Source organism: Styela clava, chromosome 10 (genome assembly GCF_964204865.1).
Source record: "Styela clava chromosome 10, kaStyClav1.hap1.2, whole genome shotgun sequence".
NCBI lineage: Eukaryota > Metazoa > Chordata > Ascidiacea > Stolidobranchia > Styelidae > Styela > Styela clava.
In genome coordinates this window covers 10081720-10102871 of record NC_135259.1, presented here as the reverse complement: position 1 = coordinate 10102871, position 21152 = coordinate 10081720, and the positions used below count along the sequence as shown (strand labels likewise).

The 21152-nt window shown below is 33.5% G+C and overlaps 2 protein-coding genes across 2 annotated transcripts; one reads left to right on the top strand and one right to left on the bottom strand.

Annotated features, from left to right (window-relative positions):
• The first annotated feature begins 1083 nt into the window (after positions 1 to 1083).
• Positions 1084 to 1470, top strand: LOC120338110 (succinate dehydrogenase assembly factor 3, mitochondrial-like). The gene has a single exon (XM_039406046.2). The coding sequence runs from the start codon at positions 1084 to 1086 to the stop codon at positions 1468 to 1470; it is 387 nt and encodes a 128-aa protein (XP_039261980.1).
• Positions 1471 to 2642: 1172 nt separating this feature from the next.
• Positions 2643 to 20703, bottom strand: LOC120337574 (uncharacterized). Its single transcript, XM_039405403.2, has 12 exons — positions 20201 to 20703; positions 18458 to 18623; positions 15078 to 15173; positions 13939 to 14663; positions 13573 to 13742; positions 13172 to 13354; positions 11081 to 11274; positions 9475 to 10499; positions 8657 to 8832; positions 7471 to 7802; positions 6983 to 7107; positions 2643 to 5915 (listed from the first exon to the last, which is right to left on the bottom strand). The coding sequence occupies exons 1-12, from the start codon at positions 20234 to 20236 to the stop codon at positions 5184 to 5186; spliced, it is 3960 nt and encodes a 1319-aa protein (XP_039261337.2). The 5' UTR covers positions 20237 to 20703; the 3' UTR covers positions 2643 to 5183.
• Positions 20704 to 21152: the final 449 nt, after the last annotated feature.

Below are 21152 nucleotides of genomic sequence, written 5' to 3'. Positions count from 1 at the left end.
AATTTGGAAACCCATAGGAATGATAACAATTATGTTAATAAATTAAAAATATTATGCCAATGTTTTTGACATAAGTAGCCTACATCAGCCCTAAGTAGGCCTACTGATAGATGTAAGATAAGATTGTTTTAACTTAATTTATTACTAATAGTGTGAATTATTCATTTGCTAATTGCCATTTTTGTTTTATGTAACTATTGTACATTTTTGACTATATTATCTTAAATATTTGATAATATTAAACAACTGGGGTCTCATGTAGTTTCTTACCTAGCATACTTCTAGTGGGCGTAGAATGACAATTTTTTCACGTATCAATCCTAACCCCAACCTGACTAAATCATTCAAAAATTACGTCATTACGACGCCACAGTGATGTAATAGAGCCCTTCAAACTATACGAACTGCCATCCAAGACGCGCAAACGAGCACCCGAAATCGAACAGTTATTTCTCTCGTTTTCTCGTCGCAACGATTCCAATAGAGAGATCGATAACGTCAGTCAGTTCTTTATCGCTGACGCCAATGCCATTTCGGTCGATCGTGCGTATATTTGGCAAGCTCTAAGACGTGATTGTGATGTCGTAGCGATTTAATTTTTGGATGGCGTAATCAGATGGGGGTTAGGATTGACATATCAAATTGACATATGTTATGCTACGCCCACTAGAAGTACATTAGGTATGAAACTACACGAGACCCAATAACTGGATAATATGTATTTGAAAAAATTGGATGATACTGATGCTGAATTAATGGAACATACAATGATGTTGGGGATTATATTGGATGGTGATGTGTAATGTGTTGAACTTTCTTGTATTAACACATATTAAAAAAAAAAAACTTGAGTTAAATAATCTGTCATTTTTAAACAACTAACCTAAGATAATATTCGATTTTGACTCTTCCTTTGTGAAAGTTATCTGATTACCCAATGAGATACCTCGTCAAATAAATCAGTGAATGGCAGCCTTAGCTAAAACTTTTAACACTGAATTTCAGATTCTTTTCAAGACTGATTGTTGCTGAAATAAATTTTAGTAGATCATAGGTTTTATGTAATCTTATAATTGAGCATCTATGTCTCATGTAAGAACAGTGAGATCTCTCTACAAGCGTATTTTGAAACTGCATCAACTGTTGCCGCCTGATTTGAAGGCTGTTGGGGATCAATATTGCAAACAGGAATTTAAACAACACAAGACGGCCAAACCAGAATTTGTGTTGCCTTTTTTGGAACAGTGGAGAGAATACGCAAACACACTTGAGTTACAACTTAGTCAAAATCTGTCACAAGGAAAAGAGCTTAATCCAAATATAGGGGAAAATATATCAGAAAACGTGTTGGAATCGGATTTCAATAGTGGACATATTGTACAGTTGCACGAATTGATGAAAGAAACTTCGAAGCCAAGTACACAGTTTAGGATTGAAGAAGAGAAGTGGCACGATACTGATAAATCATGATTTTACGAAAATTACACTTTTCTGTTTGCCAACCAAAAAACTTGTTTATAAGATGCGCATGGTTCCATCAAACTTCTGTTTATCGAAAGTTTAATTTTTTGCATGATATGACGAAAATGAGAAGTGGTAGGGTTGATTTAGGTATTGTAAAAGTATTCAAATGGTTTTTTAGAGAAGAAGAAATTGTTCATAAGCCTGTTGATAATATTAACGTTTGGAAAAGAATTGGGGGAAATCCAACAAAAGAAACAACAAACAGTGATTTAAAAGATATTCCTAATGCAACAATGAATAAATAAAATATTTCGTTAAGTTTAAACGAGTCTAATATGAAGAATTGAGACCATCGATTACTCGAATGCCAATATTTTTGTATTTGTTTTTTTGTTCTCAAGTATGAGATGTTTGTTTCGAATTCAACGGTTTTGTCTGTTCGTAAATTGCCTGATAATATTTCTTTCCCCAGTTGGAAGGAAATTTTGTTCAAAACTTCACAAATAATACAAACTGTCTGCAATTGAGTAATTGTTCTCCAGATGAAAAAAGCTTTGCTCCTTCCGGTTCGACAAATATATCGGTACTTACTGCAGGAGTGTGTGTACCAGGTTCGGCCACCGTTTATTCCGATTTTACTTATTTTAGTTCTATTACGAGTTCGGGGACTGTTTGTGTTAGCCAAGTGAATGTACCCCCCCTGCCCATAGGTTTTCAGTCCCTTTACCCAACTTGATGTGAAGTAGGCAAACAAAATTAGTTACCTCCACATTAGTAAACGCACTTCTGGAGCACCCATATAACAACACAACCATAGTACTGGAACATAAGTATACCTGTTAGGATTTTTATATTCATCCCTGGGGGGAGGAAAGTGAGAAGACTACTTAATCATATGGAAATAGGTAACCGATTACCTTCATTAGATGCATAACCTTGATGGTCAAGAAAGCTGCAACTGATCAGTGTTTCCAATTTATGACATTAAACAAGTTAAAAGTCCAGCCAAGTATTTTGTTCCCAGGAGTTGAAGAGGCAAGCAAGACATTAGTATACAGCCTCTATCATGGTTTGTAGACGCCACACATATCAACCATGTAAAGCCTATACAGTTCTTTAATTGGCAAGTAGTGCCTATGTTCACATCGCCTTGACAGCAATAAATCAAACCAGCCTCAAAGACTTTTACGACAAATGCAATATTTATTACCATAAAATCGAAGGACTGAACAAAACAGTTACAGGAATTAAGATCTGAGAGTAACACCATGTACGAATACTATCATTCAAATTAAATGTATGTTTGTTCGGTCCTAATTGATACTGATAAAGGTATAATTTCTAGTCAACACTGATATGCCAGAACAGTTGATTCGGTTAATGTAAACTATTCAAGACAATACATTTCAAACACTAAATCAATTCAAAATTATTGAGGAAATCTTGAAATGCTGCAAAAAACAATTTTTTTCAATAACAAGAGAGTTCCACTCTTTGGCACTAATTGGACGAAGAAATAGTGTGAATACACTGCCAACTACTGTATGTAACTAAAATTACCCTTATTGTTTTTATATCTACAAAAATGTCATGATTAGTTTTTCTGATAAAAAATCCTTGTCAGGAAGATCAGAGTAAAAATAAAAACACTTGGGTTAGTTTTTTTACATTAAGACATGGTTATTATGTTAAAAATTATATACAGAATAAAAAAATTTTGATTAAAAAGGCTTACACTTTACAGGCTTCTTTTTTCAATGTAAAATTTTTATGAAAGGCGCCTATAAATTCTCATTTTCAATCCATAAATTTTCATTCAACTTAGTAAATTTTTTTTTCTAATTTTCAAGATCGACACACTTAAATATTATCACGCAACTTATAGATCAGTGGTTATCAAACGGTGGGGTGTGCCCCACAAAGGGGGCGTAGACAATGTTTTTAGGGGGCGTGAAGCTAATTAAAAATAAAAATATTTGTTAGATTTGATCTTGCCCGCCTTATTTTGGACATTCATATTTCTTTATTGTTTACATTTCTTCATTATGTACACATATTTTCAACGTGTTTTTTGAATAAAACATACTTTCACCTTACTATCAGTTATTTTTGAGGTGGGGAGCGAGACTTGACAAATTCTAAAAAGAGGAAGCGGCTTAAAAAGTTTGAGAACCACTGTTGCAGATGATACCAAATTTAAATTATCATCAATTTAGTGTTCCGTATAAATACTGTTCATCATATACAACTTCATTTACATAAAAAGCACCACAGAATTATCAAAATCAAAAAATTAATTCTAGCAAAAATAACGACTTGTGTATTATATTGTTAATGAAGTACTTGCTTACAGAGAATTGTCAAAAAAAAGTTGGTTGGCAATATGTGCAAAAAAATTGCTTCTGAAGAATAAAATGGTCAAAAATAGCACAAGATTAGTATTATATGAAATACTGGTTAAAAAGCTGAAAAAGTAAGTACAGAAATATGTGTAATAAAAACCGTAATGAGATGAATTTTCGTTGATCAACAGATGGTATGATTAATATAGATAAACAGCAGTGGGAATGATTGTTGATGTTTAGGTAAACATTGCACCATAAAGAATTTCTTCACTTGCTTTTTATGATTAGAGTGCTCTTGCCTCACGGTCTATAACTGGTTATGACTACTCTTCGGAACATCATACTAGAGCGAATTCGATATATAAAAACGATTTCAAAAAAAAAATATGAATTTCATCATTAGTTTTGATAAAATGAGAATACAAGCAGCTTTTGATTTAATTCAATATGGTCAGTTCATGGCTGTCTAGTCCAAGTTTGAATTTCAAACTGCTCGGAGTCGAGAATTTGAATTCATTGCAGTTTGAATTTCATATTTTAAATGATGTTAATGGAAGTCAAAAAATTTTCAGAATCTTAGAAGTCATCAAGTATATTAGACGTTCTTAACAGTTTAAAAAGTAGACTTACTACATACACCCATGTTTTTGAATTTTTCGCTTACGACCCACAGTCGGATGTCATTTCAAAATCTTTCCTAACCTGGTGTGGATGATAAATTTTTTTTTACTTTAAAGCTAGATTTAAATACAATTTGAAAAGGCCGATTCCCTTTTTTATTAAAAAAATTCGGAATGCCATCATATGTCCTAGTTGGAGTGGTATTTTCATAGAAACAAAACGCCAGTGTCGGAGTTGAACCCGGCTCACTTAGTTTCGAGAATCGCTACTCGGAGTTGAGGAGCTTTTTCCCAAACACTGGTTTGAAATTTTCAAACAATGAAGAAATTTGCATCTTCACAGTAACAAAATTTACCAGGGTTGTTGACAATAAAAAGGTACATAATAGCATAACATGATACATTGAAAAAACTCACATTTGAAGGTTGAAATATTACGTTGTGCAAATAGTACTACAGTCAGAAAACACTACTTCGTCACAACAGTTAAACTATATACAAATAAAAAACACTACAAACAAGTACAAATGACAGTTTGATCATTTGGATAAAAGTACAAACACACTTGATCGTTTATTGGCAGGAATGATCAAATTATGACATCATAATATACACTGAAGGACAAGGGTAAAAGAAACTGATTAATTAAACATAAACATCATATTGGGCCTATGATGGACACAAATGCAAAATAATAGCGCAATAGGCAGTCAACTTTTATTTTTCAAGATTTTCTTATTTCTAACATCTTTGATTATGTTTGAACCAATGAAATATGTGTGGTAGACTGAAGAGTATTGGTATTATATGCAGATTGCATATTTGGTGACGGAACCATAGCAGGAGATAATGGATCGTATCCATAGTATATCTGTTGGTTTGGAGCGTAATAAGACGTCAAAGTTGGGTTACTCAAGTTATGCAGTTGAATAGGATATGAAGGTGACGGAGCGTACTCCAACATAGGAACCGTTGTTTTCTCATGTTTTTCTTCTGAAGTAATCTTTTTCTGCTTTTTCGTTCCGGCAATGTCAGATTGGTGTGCTTGTATCATGTGCGATTTCAAATGAGCTCGTTTGTGGAAGCTCAGACCACAGGAGAGACAAACTTGTCTCTTGAGATATGCGTTATGTACAACTGACATGTGACTTCGGAGCATGGCTAGGCTGGCAAATGAACGCAGTCGGCAGTGTTGACAGCGAAAGGGCAGGCACTTCTTGACACATTTCCTTTCTTTGTTACGTTTCTGGGCTTCATCAGGATTTGATTTTTCAATGTGTATATTTTCAATTGACGGTTGTGACATATTGCTAAAGTAGGTTTCAATATTCTGCATTTGATTATTAGCGTTGTATGATTCATGTTCAAAAGATTGAATGCTTCCGGTATTTTCTGTATTTGGTTGGCTTACAACTTGCTGATTGTAATAATTGAAATTGGGCTGCAAAGGTAAGTTGGTAGGTGTAGAAGATGATTGACAGACACCCTGAAATGACAAAAATTCAATTTAAACTTATCATAAGCTCAAATTTTCCTTGGGAAATGTTTTAGAGCAGGGGTGTCAAACTTGTGGGGTTTCAAGGGCCGCGTTGTATTTTGGGAATTGTGCCAAGGGACGCAAACAGTTTTTGATGTATTTTGATAATATATACTTAAAAGCATATTTTTAGATAGATGTAGTTTGTGACATATATTGTGATGTAATTTAACAAACGAATAAAGTTTTCTTTATTTTTTTAAATTTCAAATGCCATTTACATATTAATTTCTTGCATTTCACTAATATTGCAATTTACTGTATTTATTACAAATCATAAATTTTCATACACAACTATCCAAAACATATTTAAACAAACTTTTGATAAGAAAAGAATAATATTTACACTAAAAATGACTTAAAACTAAATATATAGACCTGAAATTTACAATAATATAGAATAAACTCAATGTTTTTTTATTACATTTGTCCTGATGTTTGGCATTTCATTTGGGCAACCAGCTTACTAATATCAAGCTGAAATGATTTTACAGTACAAACTCTAATTAACGAGGTCACATTATCATTGGTTAATTTAGAATCTTTGGTTAATTAGGAATCTGGATCTTTGAGAATATTTAATTAACATCAGTTTTTCAGTAATGCAAAAATTTTACGTTTATCATTCCGTGTATAGATCAGTAAACAAACAAACGGACTGACTTTTTGGACCAGACATTCTCCGCCATGTTTCGCGACCTTACGTGGCATAGGACCACTTGATTTATGATTGACATTGATTTTCAGTAACTAGGTAATTGTTTAATTATAATAATATACAAATACATGAAAATTTTCTGTTTGAAGTTGCTCTTTACATTTGTCAATAAATATGAAAAGCCTATCCTAATAATTTGAAATGAGAATACCGTAATGCCATACTTAGTATTTTATTCAAATGCTCAGACACCTTATAGAAGTTAGTATATAAGATTTATATCTTTTGTTTTATCTCATCACCGCAATCTAACTTTTAACCAGACAAAACATTTGAAAATAATTCAGCTGAGACTTACTTGTATTGCAATATCAGAGGTATGATTCAAACCATTATATTGTTGTTGTACTTGAACATTGGACAGTGTGTTTGAGTTGGCAGTTGAAGAATACGGCATAAAAACTGAAGATTTTTGTGGTGTATCTGAAAAACGAATCATTTAATCACAATCGTAGCTGATGCATTTACATTATAAATAATCCTTAAATGTTGAAAAATGAATCCATCCATGTAATCATGTAGTGTTGAACAATGGAAGTGAAAATATAGGACGTTTTGTTTAATCAAACCTAATAAAGATAAATCTTGACTATTAAGATGGTTTGTTTTATAAATAACTAATATAAATAACCAAATATGAAATTCCTTGAATAACCTTTGACTTGACTCATAATTTTTAATTAGCTTCGCGTCCTCTCCAAAAATTCTATACGCCATTATGGTTGACCAAATGCTACGCTTAGTCATATATGGCACACTGCAAGATGGGTGGAAAAAAAAACATACCTTGTATATTATGTGACTGTCCAAAAGCAACAACATTTGTCGAGTTACTAAACTTGTTTGCTTTCTTTTGCCTCCCTTTGCCTTTTTTAGAATTGACGAGAGCACCAGGACCCGATCCAATCGACTCCAAGTGTCCATACTTCAATATGAACTGAGTATAATTTTGTTTGTTTTTGGCAAAGTGCTTGCGCTGCATGTGGCCTCGTAAATGATGAGCAGTTAAGCAACGTTTCCCGCATTCAGGGCAGTTACATGGTTTCAGCGGGTTGAATTCTTGATTTTCATCCGATGGTTGAAGATGGGTTCTCATATGACGCTGGAGATAACAAAGCCTGTGTATATGGATATAAAAAATTGGGTATTACTATGGAAACGGATATTCGAAAAAATTTAAAAATCATCATTTGAACTTTGGATTTGGGGATTTCATGGATCAATGGCTCTCAAACTGGTGGTCTAAGAATATACAACGCTTTTTCAGACCTTGTGCTCCGAAATAAACCTGTTTAAAGCAGCCATTGATATTTAACGATATAGGGAGAACTGGAATTTTTTCTCGTTCGGCATTGCCTATTCAATCTGATATCCCCTGGGTGAGGTGGATACTTCTGAACTACAGTAGATATCTACCTAGCCATGGCTGCTAATGCAGAGCCATTTTTCAAGATTCTGAAGTATGAGAAAATTCTCTCACAGCATATTTTGGAAGCTTTTCCGTGGATATCACTTACATATAACAGTATTTTAACTGACCTGGGGTGTGCAACAGGTGGCCCAGGGCCACAATCCGGCCCGCCAAGCCATTTAGTGTGGCCCTTATCAAAACTAGCAACACTCAGATTAGTCCTCGTCAACACTAACCCATCAAGAATAAAATCCTAACCAGCCAGTTTGTTTTAAAAAGGCGATCAACATTGGTAAAATACATAACGTTTCATGCTCTTGACGCCGCGTTGAATCTTTCGTCGTTTTGCCCGGTGTCTTTATTACTGCAAGGCTAAGCGACAGCCTTTTCATTGTAGGAATTTTTTAATTCGTTGTGTACATATAAAAACTAAATTTTTTCTGCGACCCAGTTGGTTATATGGTCCGCCGACAAAAAAATGTTACACACCTCTGGTCCATAGCAATGAGAAGTGTACAGAGCCACCCGTAGCGTTGAAAAATAAATAAAACGAATACTAACCGATCAAAAGTACTTGAACAATCATTGCATCTAAAAGGTCTTTCTTTCAGATGAACAAATCGTATATGTCTCTTCACATTACCAGTTTGTGCGAAGTGTTTCTGACAGATGCTGCATTCGTGGGGATTATTTTTCAAATGAACTCCCTCAATATGAACCATAAGGCTGTCGATGCTCTGAAAATAATGTTTAATAGATTAAAATACTTCAGTACTTTCGCTCTAAACAGGCCCAGGAAGAGCAGCATCTGATCGGGAATAAGATAATTTTTGATTTCGGAATGATCAGTAGCTCAACATGCTCATATTTTTATGGAAATAGTAACAATATTCTCTAAAAACGAATAGATATATTGAAAATTAATATATCTGGTGAAACTCATTTTATTTAAATAAAGTCTGGGAAAACTGAACATCGACTTCATCAGAAGAAACAAGATATAACTGCTAAGATAAAGATCATATTAATTGTTTGGTTGAGTTATTGTCATAAAATTTAAAAAATATAGGAATGGAACAATTTTTACCCGTCACATCTTGGTTGTTTAATCTAATTGACACCCTACCCAACAACTATTATGATCCCTATATTTGCAATAGCATCTTGTTTTGTCTGAAGAAGTCATACAATGAAATAATGAAAGCCCATAAATACACTTGCTATGTCGTGGAAAAATATTATTTTATCCTTATTCATCAGTTAAATACTACATAGTTCAAGCATCCTTGTGGACCGTCAACAGCCGCATACGAAGGAGAAAGGGCCTGCAGTTGATATACATTTATATGAAATTTGAATCGAAATAAAAATATTCCTACCTCGTACTCAATGTTACATAAATTGCAGCTCAAATCCACTTTATCTTCCTGAAAATTATCGTTTTGTGATTTCTCGTAATCCATGAAATCATTCTCGTTGTTTAACTCTCTACGCTTCCTTTGTCTCCGTTGACTCTTTTTCGTTTCGACAAAATTTTCAATTTCTTTTGTGTTTGAATTATTATTGTTATTTATGACAATGGGGCTTCTAACCCCGCCCCCACCCTCCTGAAGAAGCTGCGATAACTGCGGGGCCTCCTGCGACCCAGCCATTATGGGCTGAGGGTGGAGGCGGCCCGCGTTCATCGAGGCGGAAGGAGGGGGCATTGTCATTAAAAAATGATTTCCACGGAAAGGGTAATCATAAGTATTAATATTATTGCTAGCATCTGTAGGTTTTGGACTATTAATCGTTCCACTGATACCGTTTCTAGGTATCGAAACATTACTTTGACTGTGTCGTACATTGGCAGCAGTTTGTTGTATTACTTGAGGGTTAGATTGAGGGGGGTCAGGCTGGATACTGCTGTACATTTCAAATCCAGTTTCATAGTCAAAGTCTGAAAGGGCTTTCATAGCCATTGAAAGAGCTTCAGAAACAGAGTTAGGTTGAGTGATTTCATGTTGCATTAATGTAGAATCAATCATCTGAGTTGACGCTTGTTGTTGAGATGCAATTGAAACAGTCTGTAGCGTTTGATGGTTGCTTGAAATTTGTTGGGGATCGTTCATTGTAAGAGACTTAACAAGAGAATTAGATATTGGTTGTTTGTTTGGTAAAGCTTGGTCAGATTGGGTTGGTAAAAATGGAGGATTGGTATTTTGATCTGGTACGCTTGGTGGTGCTTGATCTGGTAAAGGTTGATGGTATCCAGGATTTGGAAGTCCAGTGGATGGACCAGAGGATATTCCTGGTTGGGGCATTCCTTGATTGACAGGTCCTCGATTTTGTGGTGCGGGCGGGGTTGGGTAACTTCCCCCCCAAAGCATGCTTGGTGTTGAAGACAATGAACTTTCATCAGTATCTGCGATAATAAAAGTAATGAATTCTCAAAACCAATGAAAAGCATAAAAATATTTAAGTATTCCTCAAAATGGCCAGGAATAACTGTATCACCTACTTTTCTGCAGCAAAGCAAAGCAGTATGAATATAATGATACTGTATTATTGTGACTTGATATGTGATTGTGACTAAAAGTTTAAGTATTGGCAATTGAAGCTGATAGTACTTTTACTAATAATTTTTCATAATATAATGAATTGAGGAAAATACCTTAAACTAAATTTCTGTTAAAATACAAAAGCGTTTCTGTCAGAGTAAATGCGCAAACTGGGGTACTCCCGTAGTATGTGTACCAGGTTGGGGTTGGGGCATAATTTTATTCCGATTTTCCCTATCTTAGTTCTATTACGAAGTCGGGGACTGTTTGTGTTAGAAAAGTGATTATATATACCCTGCCCATAGGATTCCTCCGTTCCTTTACAAACTTGATGTAAAAAAATAAGCGAACAAAATTAGTTACCTCCATATTGGTACACATACTTCTGGAGCGCCCAAACTGGTATGGCAAAGAAACAAAAATAATGTAAATTAGGGTATTTTACCTGCTGATGGACCTCTGCTTTCAGATTCTGAACTATGAGCTTGACTTGAAGTTTCTGGATCTTCCGTTTCATCGAATGGTGGAATTGCGCTCACATTCCCATTATGAATTTTATCAACATGTTTTCGTAATGTTTCCGGTTTGCTAAAACCTTTTCCACATTCACGACAAAACACTCGTGCATCATCTTTATTTCTAGAGCATGAATAATTTAATTGGAATTAATGACTTCAGGTCATGAACGAATGCGTGGGACAAACTGCCCAAATTGTTTACATTATTAATAGCTTATGAAGCAAATACATTATGAAAAATGACTGGGACTGCAAGTAAAATTGGGTTCATCTTAATGAATGAAAAATCTGAGATAACCAAAACTAGAGGCGTAGCCACGAATTATCAAACAGGATGGGGGGTTCTAAAAATCCTATTTGCCAAGTTAAACCGGTATAGCTAGCAGTCAGAAAATATGAGTTTCCAAGAGTATTGAGGGTCCAAAAAGCTTTTTAGGCAAAAAAATTGCTATGTTTGATACAGAAAAATGCTTTTTTACATTTCAAAAAGGTGGGAGTTCCAACCAGCCCCCCTGGCCAAAACTAAATGTTATACTAATAAGAATGCATTTCGAAATAATATATTCTAATACAGAATATAAAATATGTTCTAAAATGGGTAATTTCAATTCATTGTAATTCATAAAATTCAAATTAAATGATGTGAATTAGTTTAGTTAAACGCTGTTATTAATGATTTTATATTTTACATTATTAGGGGTTGAATGATTTTTATGTCAGACATGGAAAACCCAAAATGGAATTTTCCTAAACGAAACCGAATTATTGCTAAAATGATGAATTTACCAAATCAGTCTTTTCATTAAGAAATTATGCAAAATAAAATTTTTCGATTAGAATGAAATGATTAAAAAATTTTGAATTTATTAAATTTATGTTGATGAGGCATTAAAATATAAATAACAAACAACATGTTTATAACAATTCTTGATAGGGAAACAAACAAAGAACAGCCAAGGTTACAAATCAGTGTCAGTGAAATGTCAGACTCATTAATACTTCAGATTTGATTCAACTTTACATCCCTATGTGACTCAGTAACATTTAAATAAAGGGCTTTCCCAAATACAAAATGAGACTTTCACATAATTAAGTTATGAAGTCATCAGTTTTAATGTTCCCTATAGATTTACACAACAAGGAAGCATCACAATCATTATTATAATAGTAATGCTCATCCAGTTTTTTAAATTTTCCAAGCACACATCAATCATAGTACAGTATATATTACTTCAACTGGACATTTGAAAATAACGAAAAAGTTAAAAAAAAATATTGCAGGAGAACACTGTTTTACAAAATCCTACACCATTTTCAGACATCAGCCTGAACTGGACCCATTTTTTTATGTTTTATATTTTGTTGAATTATTCACTCTCTCACAAAAACATTATGACTCATTGGCAGACATAATGAATGACTGTTTTTCTTTGTCTACCTATTTTGTGGCACAAACTAATAATTGAAACTAGGCCAGCCATGAATTCTCACTGCTGGTAGTAAAATTCCAATTAAAGTGTAGCCTGACCATACCATAGTAAATATACTGTCTAAATGTTATTGAAATATATTTTGAAAGTATTATAGAGTATTATAAAGTATTATATTATATTTTTGGGCAGCATAGTTTTGATGCACCCACATCCTATGTCGTATCAATTTTCTGTCTCTGTCCTAAGTCCTAACCAACAAAGAAGGATAATGTTTCATTTACAACACATACAACATTACTGTGATGGATGAGATTGCTTTTCACTGAACAGTTTATCAATTCTCGGAGCAAACTTGTAGGTCCGACTCTACGGTAATTCTCGACCCGTATTTTGACATCATATTGGTAAATAAATGCAATGGCTTTTCGATTGAAATCAATCATTAAAGATCGATCAGACTCTTTTCATATCGTTGCGGACCCTCTGTGCAGTCATCAGAGCCCGCCAGACCCCAGTTTGGGAAACCCTTCGTTAGAGGTTCTTAGAACTCATTATTTGTTTTAGACAATAAAGCTTTGTATATACCTGTGTAATAGCTGCATGTGCCGTTTCAAGTTGATAGCAGAAGAAAAAGATTTGGTGCAAAAGCTACAGTGGTGTTGTTTGCTGCTTGTATTGATATTCTGCATGTATTGTTCATCTTCTTGAATGTGAAGAGAGTTGGAATGGGTTTCCATTTCTTGAATTGTGGGAAATGTTAGCTGACATCTACAAAAATATGTTGGAAATATATCGTTTTTCTCTTAGTGATAATGTAAAGAATAAACTTTTATGAGATCAAGTTTCAAACTCTTATAGAGCTGAATGATATCATCGTGGCAGTGTGTGATAAATTTGATTCACAATCCTGTATTGGAGAGCGTCCTTTCATAATAACATGTCCTTACATTACTGCTTGGAAGAGAGAAAAAATAATGTTAACTTACCGTAAACACATTAAACCTTTCGTTAAAACACCGATATGCAAAGATTTGGTATGTTTTGATAATGTGGGAACTGATGCAAAACCTTTCCCACATTCTCCACATTGATACGGATGTTCATGATCATGAACTGACAAAAGATGACGCTTCAAGTGATCTCCTCTTCTAAATACCTAAAGTAAGATAAAAACTCTGTAAAAATGACTGCAAGTGTGAATTAACAAAACAAAACAATTTATAAGCAAAGAATCTTTTCATATATGAAGGACAACTGATAAATAAAATATTGTTAGACATGATAAGTGATGACACAAAAAGGTGTGAGATTATGGCAGCAAAGAAAAGTTAAATAGAACGTTTCAAACTGACCTTTACACATTTTGGACACTGGTAGGATTTGTTCCCTCTTGTTTTAGTTTTTGTTGTCGGCCCTGGTGTCAAAGGATTACTTGGATAAGGGGATACGCTGGGTGAATTGAGACCCATTTGATGATGCATGGGACCAATGTTCCGATGCTGTTGAGAGTGTGGGGAATGCGAGGGGTAGTAATTCATGGGAGAATTGGTTGGCAATGGGGCGTACATTGTTTCTTGAGAAGCACATGCCGAAACTGGTCTTTGTGGAGTGTGCTGATCTTGTTTCTGTAAATCTGTATTTTTGACGCCTGCGGATTGCTGAGAGGACATTACTTGCTGTGCTCGGTTTTGATTGTAATGTGGGTTAGGGACAAGCATTGGAGTGTGTTGATGTTGCATTAAAGTCGCATTATTGTTATTTGCCTGAAGTGCTTGAAGGCCAGCTGGAACGACCGGACCTGCGATGTCTGATTGACCATAGCGACTTGACCGTGAGGGGTCTTCGTAACCAGGATGGGCAGAAGGATACGGGGCTCTTGGCCATGGGCCCTGTTGGGGGGCTGGTTGTTGGGATGGGATTTGTGCAGTCTGTCCCATGTGAATATAGGGTTTAGATGTATCATAACCTGGGTATGGTGCTCGTGCAACATATCTGTTTCGATCTGGTGAAAGGTATGGTGGGTTTTGAGCAGCTGGTGAATTATTTCCATGCCAGCCACCAGGACTCGGATGTGCACCTGATATATATAACATAATATAAAAGATTGGTTAATATTACAAATAATCTTAATTACTGACTAAGAAACACAAGAGAGCAATGATCAAATACATGAATAGTAAAAATATATGATTGATATGGCCACTGAAATGTCAATAAAATTTCAGTCAAATGTTAACAGAATGGTGTTGAAAGTCATATGTGCTGAACGTCATATGAAGGTGTTCCCATGTACCATTCAAACCAGCAATTTAAGGTAAAATAATAGGTCTTGTAGGGTGAGGAAATTTGAAAAAAAGTGATTCTATCAACTTTTATCCTTGTCAAGTTCTGATTGATTTTGACAGAACAACAAGAACCAAAACAACAATTTTTGTAAAACGTTCTATAGCTTCATTTTGTGTTCAATAATAGAATAAAGTAATAAAAATACCAGGTTTCTGCATCATTCTGATTTGTCCAGGTGAGGCTGCATGTTGATGATACCGATATGAGTCATGGAATTGATGTCCAGAAGGTGCTTGATGACCTGGAAATTAAAAATACAAAATAATTGTTAAGTTGTTCATATATTTAGAGAAGTTTTCTCTGAGAGAGAGAAGAATCCTCTGATTTGGGAAGCTATTGGTTTGGAATCACAGCTATCTTTTCACTTTACTAGTATACCTAGCAAACGATCAAGAATGTTTAAAAACGAATAATTTAATATATTGAAATAAATATGGAATTATATTTTCCAGTATGGAATATATTTTTTCTTAATAACTTCTAAATTGAAACGATTCTAAAGTATTCTAAAATACGGACTGTATTCAATTATTTGATTCACTTTTAACATCTCTGATACCTACTGCTACTGGTAGTTTTCAAAAGCCCTGAATGAGTTGATGGCATAACAGAACAATGATATAACAGGATTCAAATTTGGGATATCAAACATACAGTCTGGGCATAGCATGCTAAATGTATACTTATTCATACAGGATCATGCATTTATATCTTCATAAACTCAAGTATCAGGCTGTGATGTAGTATGTATGCATATTGTTTTAACTATAGATTTATATTTATAGATATTGTATAAGTCATTGAGTTCATTTTTCCATACATTAAACTCATTTGCAAAAAGTTTGCATATTTTCACAAGGTGAGCTGAATAATTAAAAAATTTAGCTCACACCAAGAATTTGCAAGATAGTCATGTTAATCTATCTAAAAATGCAAGGAATTTCCTTTTGTATTCTTGTGCAATCCCATATCATGGTTTGTCGAAAGTAGGGCACAGCAGAAATAAATCAATTGTTCGGATCAAATCAAGCGTGATACCTTGTGCAATAAGGCGTGAAAAAAGAAAGCGTGTGCAGGACAAAAAAACTGAATCGAATATTCACTCATGTCTGGAGAAAAAATGGCTTCAATAATTTGTCTGAAGAGTTTATCTTGTAATCTATTGCTTATTGTGTATTAAAAAGGATTAATTAATCAATATTCCAATCACAAATACACATTCCGAGACTGTCAAATATTAATTGTTCAATATTATTCCGAACATCCGATTATAAATTTCAAACTGAACTCGAAAAAACTTTACACTTAAATATCAATGTTTTTCAATATTATAAAATCAGTATTAATATATTTATATTGAAACACCAGGAGTCATTCATTAATGTAGTCCTTACTCAGTTATGACATAATGAATTTATAATTGCTTATTTAAACTAGAAGTTAAAATAATAATAAAAAAATGAGGGAAAAATTACATCTTAATTTAATATTTAGCGAAGTTATAACAAATCGAAATCAAATAAAATACAAATCGATATGGAGTATACACAAATTTTGAAATTTAACAGCATTCAATATGGAATACAATAACCGAATTACATAAAAAAGCCCTTCTAATATATCCAACTACACTTATTTCTACATTACAAAATTGCCAGCCAGAAATTCAATACCGTAACGTAAATAACTTTCACATTTATCCATGGGTCAATTATTGACTCAACTGTTGATCATCATGCAAAATTGATTTTAAGATGGCATGGTGAAAAAGACTGAAAATTAATTGGGGAATCTGATAATTGCCAAATAATAACCAACCAAATAAATTCGAAATCTCGTTTTTAAATATGAAATGTATTATTCGAAATGTCACATGTATCGAGCTGAAAAATGAAACGATGTATTTCAACCGGTATCAGATTCATACAGATGTATTAAATAATATTAAATTTTGATAAAGAATTACTATGATGAAGGCTACATCTTATGGTTTAAATTGAATCAATTTTTGTGCTAATTATATTTATACAATTTTCTAAAAATACAAGCACAGCTTTAAACAGGTGGATTAGGTACAGAATAGTTTATATTATTCTAATAAAAATTGTGAAGAAAATTATGAAAATTGAAAAAAGAAAAGTCAGTAAACTATATTAATAATAGCTGCCTGAAGTTAACCACTACAGATGTTTTCTGCCAGAAAAATTAATTCAGAAAATAAGAAAAATCAATATTCCCTTATGGTCATCTAGCAAAGGCAGTTTGAATAGTAAGGTAATTTAAACAAGAGCAAGCTGTGATGCTGCCCATTTGTAGCAAAGCAGTTGTCAGATGACCAATCTGACATCAATTATTCATGAGATTGGCAAATTTGGGAAAGGCAACTAAAAGCAAAGAAAAAAGCTGTTTGAACAAGGCAAGGGTGGGAGACTTACTGCTAATATTGACAAAATTGGCAATAATATTACCTATAGTAGAGTTAATACATGATTTTTTGATTCACAACATAAGTATGAAAATGACTTCTAAAATTTCATAAACAAATAGGCTTTCGTATTTTATAACTATTTCAAGAGTAAGACTAGTAACAAAATGACTAATAACATATAATAATAATAAAAAATTGCCATAAATCTTTAGTTTATCCAATTCAAGAGTCTAAGTTAAGAATCTTACTAAAAATTCAGAACTTTACTAAATGAATTACAAAAATGTATTGAATATAGACACGCCCAGCCACAAATTATGCTTTTCAGTAAATTATGTGTATATATATTATGAACTGATTACCGTATCTCCCACAGTCCAATACATATAAAGAATTTTCATAGGAACACTATAATTCAGAATAATTATTAATCATAAACAAGTACCGTAATTTTTTTTTTTACATTTGGAATAAATTTCATAATCTTTGTGGCATAGCATGCATAATACATGTGACATGATAACACCAACTTTCCTTAATCTACCGGTAACTTATAAAAGAAAAACTATTTTTTCAATTTGAAATTATCAAATATAAGATATAATCAAATACAAAATTTAAATGAAGTACCATAAATATATACTTATTTGTCTATCTCATGCTACCCACTTAGTATGTGACAGTTTACTCAAACTAAAATAAAAACATAACCAAGATCAGGGAAGCCAACCCAAAATGAAATATTCTAGTCGAAAGCTTACTGTAATCAAGGCAAAAATATTGAAAATAAATAACAAAAATCCTGATATGAAAACAAAGTGCCTATTATTAAACATACATATACAGACAGGTTCACACTTTTTAACAGGTATAATGCCTAAGTCACTGTATAGTTTTGCAATCAGTTTTCTTTATATGCTTTAGGTAGAGACTCAAAGCCTTGCATGAAAATAAAAAATAAAAATTATATGGGCAAAACGCTTGTTGTAATCACCAGTAATTAATTAAGAATTCACAAACCATTTCTTTAAAAATTATAACCCAAGTAAGAACTAGGTAACTAATATACTACTATTAATTCCTATCTAAAATATTACCTTGAGGGGGATTGGGTATATCCTGTTCTTGCGGGTATGTTGTTTTACCGGAGATCTGTCCTGGTGCCGTAGATACAGTATTATAAAAGGGTGGCAAGTGTATTTCGGATGATTTTGGAATTTCTTGTGGTGGGTTCGCCATACCCTTCCATGAATCTGGATAATGCTAAATAATGAAGAGTAATATTTAATACTTTATAAGTTATTAAAAATGTCTATTAGGCTACAACATTTTGATCTAAGCTCTAAGCTTTTAATATATCAAGTTACCACAATAATGTTTTACATACATTTTACAAGTTAGTTTCTTGTTTTACTAATGTATTACACCTTTTATACAGGATATGCCAATACCCATCACCTAAATTATAATAAATGAATAAATGTTCATATCTGAATAGATCGATAAACTGATATATTATTATTCTAATACACCTTCGCCCAGAACAAGGCTCCAGGCAAGCAAACAGCCACCTTCAGATATATAAGAAATAGTATGTTTCAACATACCCCAATATTTTATTTTCGTTTATTTTCTTCCTCCAGTAAAAAAATAACAAGCAAAGTTAAAAACAATAAAATTGAAGACAAATTTCACTTGGGGGGGAACCAAACCTGGTTATCAAGCAGGCACACACACAAGATTTAAATGTCTAAGGAATTAAACATTTGACAATGACATAAAAAACTTAATTTAACACAACTGGATAATGAATTGAATAGATGTTTTGAACCAGGTTCTTCGAATCATTCCTATGTGCATCAACGTTGATCTTATTTGAAGACATATTAGCAAATCAATTTTTATTATTTGTTATTAGATATTATATTTAAGCTAAATATAATCCAATATATGAGACTGGGTTACTGGGTAGTAACTTTTTTTCAATTTCAAAACTTTCTAAAAAATTTGGATAAAACATATTATGACTGATATACAAAAATGTGAAAAAAATATTATAAAATTTAAATACATCATTATCAGAATTTTTGGAACACAAAGTGATCTTTAGATCGATCATTCAGTAAAATTGTTGTTCTAGTTGGGGTTTGAAGGGTTGTTATTATTGTTGTAAAAATTACTTTTAATTAATTACTCCACAATTAATGGACTAATCAATTTAAATTCTTCAGTATTTGAAGATAGGAGAAGTCGCTAAAATGCTTCAATTTTTTATAATTATTTCGAGTCCTATTGCAGTATTGTGTGCGATATTTCACCCTCATTTTGTTAATTTTTATAATTCACATACATACATACCCTCCTATTAAATTAGACATTCAGACATTTAGAAAAAAATTGTGGTGATCACAATAGTTTCTCTTTATAGTTGTATGTATCTATTTGAAAAGTGCTCAGTTCACTTGTTATCAATTTAGCAGTATTATATATCATATCATGCCAATGGTATATATGTGAAATGCGATGATAACCATACAAAGTCCCTGCCAGAAAAACACCCCCGCTAATGCCCAAAATAAGAAAATTCAGAAATTTGTAATTATCCAGAACTCTAGGGTGTGGATTAGGAATGCAGATTCTGAGATTGGGCTGGGATTTCAAATTTTCAAATCAATCCTAACCCCAACTGGATAATTGCTAATTTGTTATTTAAAAACTAGGCAAGAGTGTTTTTTTCAATCTCACATTTTTGCATTAGTGGCAGGGGTTTTGTAAAAAAATTTCTGAATTTCTTACATAAAAACATAATTTTGTCAGTAAAGAATTAATATATACAATACCTCATTAGCTCCCCCGTCGTATTCTCCACTTTCCATGACGTCCTCAATATTCGCTGCCTCCACTTCGCAGCTAGGACTTCACCGAACTCGAGGAATCAGTTCGCACAAAACCTCTCATGCACTGGCGTAATTTGTTGAAATCAAACAAGAAAATCAGATTCAGAAGTCCGAGTATATTACTTCAACTAATATATTTAATATTATATGATGAAATGTAAATTAATTCATCATTCACCGTAATTGCTTTATGTTGAATAAAAATGCGGCATGCCAACCTAGAAACAGTTTCTGACTCGTAACCTTTTGAGTCCTTCAGTGCGGTGCTTTGTACCGTACATTTATGGTTGTGTCGATTGAACCCTAATATATAACGGTACTATATGCATACTAATATTATTAATACACCACGCTAGCTGCTCTGCTCTCGGCTGCGTCCTACTCTGAATTGTCTTCGAACAAGCAGGGTCTCTCAGCGCTTGGTCGCTTTAGCCCCGCGGCGACTTCCCATTATTCATAGAAAACGAGACATCTCCTTCGACGGTTCACAAACCATGAAAACGAGACCAATAATTCGAACGAACGTCATGTCCCGCTGCGCGAGAAAGCCGTATAAATTCACTAGTTGTCCCATTTTGCTTCGACGATCACGCAGTGCGCTCATATTTCACGCTACATTTAAAATTGTGAGCTGCTTTACTTTATAGTTACTAGCAGATGGTGGCGAGCGTGGTCAGCGTTCGGTACCATATGCTGGACTCGCATGCCCAGAATCCAATTCACCGACTACTACACCTTTGGCCCCGACCCCAAACTAAGCCTTCTTACATACGTCAATATTATATAAGAACTCCTGCGAAGCGAGCAGAAACTCAGTTGATCTTTTTTTAAACTTTTTCGAACCTGTCACCACAGAAAAGCAAAAACACCCCTCCCCCCCCGAAGTATACTGAAA

What these genes read in the sequence shown, in the direction of transcription:
- LOC120337574 (XM_039405403.2), bottom strand. Translation starts at nt 20,236, where the DNA reads ATGGAAAGTGGAGAATACGACGGGGGAGCTAATGAG. An exon ending in TATACCCAATCCCCCTCAAG is followed by an intron (nt 15,174 to 18,457) that starts GTAATATTTTAG and finishes TTTAATTTCCAG; the next exon opens with GTCATCAAGCACCTTCTGGA. An exon ending in AGTGTCCAAAATGTGTAAAG is followed by an intron (nt 13,743 to 13,938) that starts GTCAGTTTGAAA and finishes ATCTTACTTTAG; the next exon opens with GTATTTAGAAGAGGAGATCA.
- LOC120338110 (XM_039406046.2), top strand. Translation starts at nt 1,084, where the DNA reads ATGTCTCATGTAAGAACAGTGAGATCTCTCTACAAGCGTATTTTGAAA.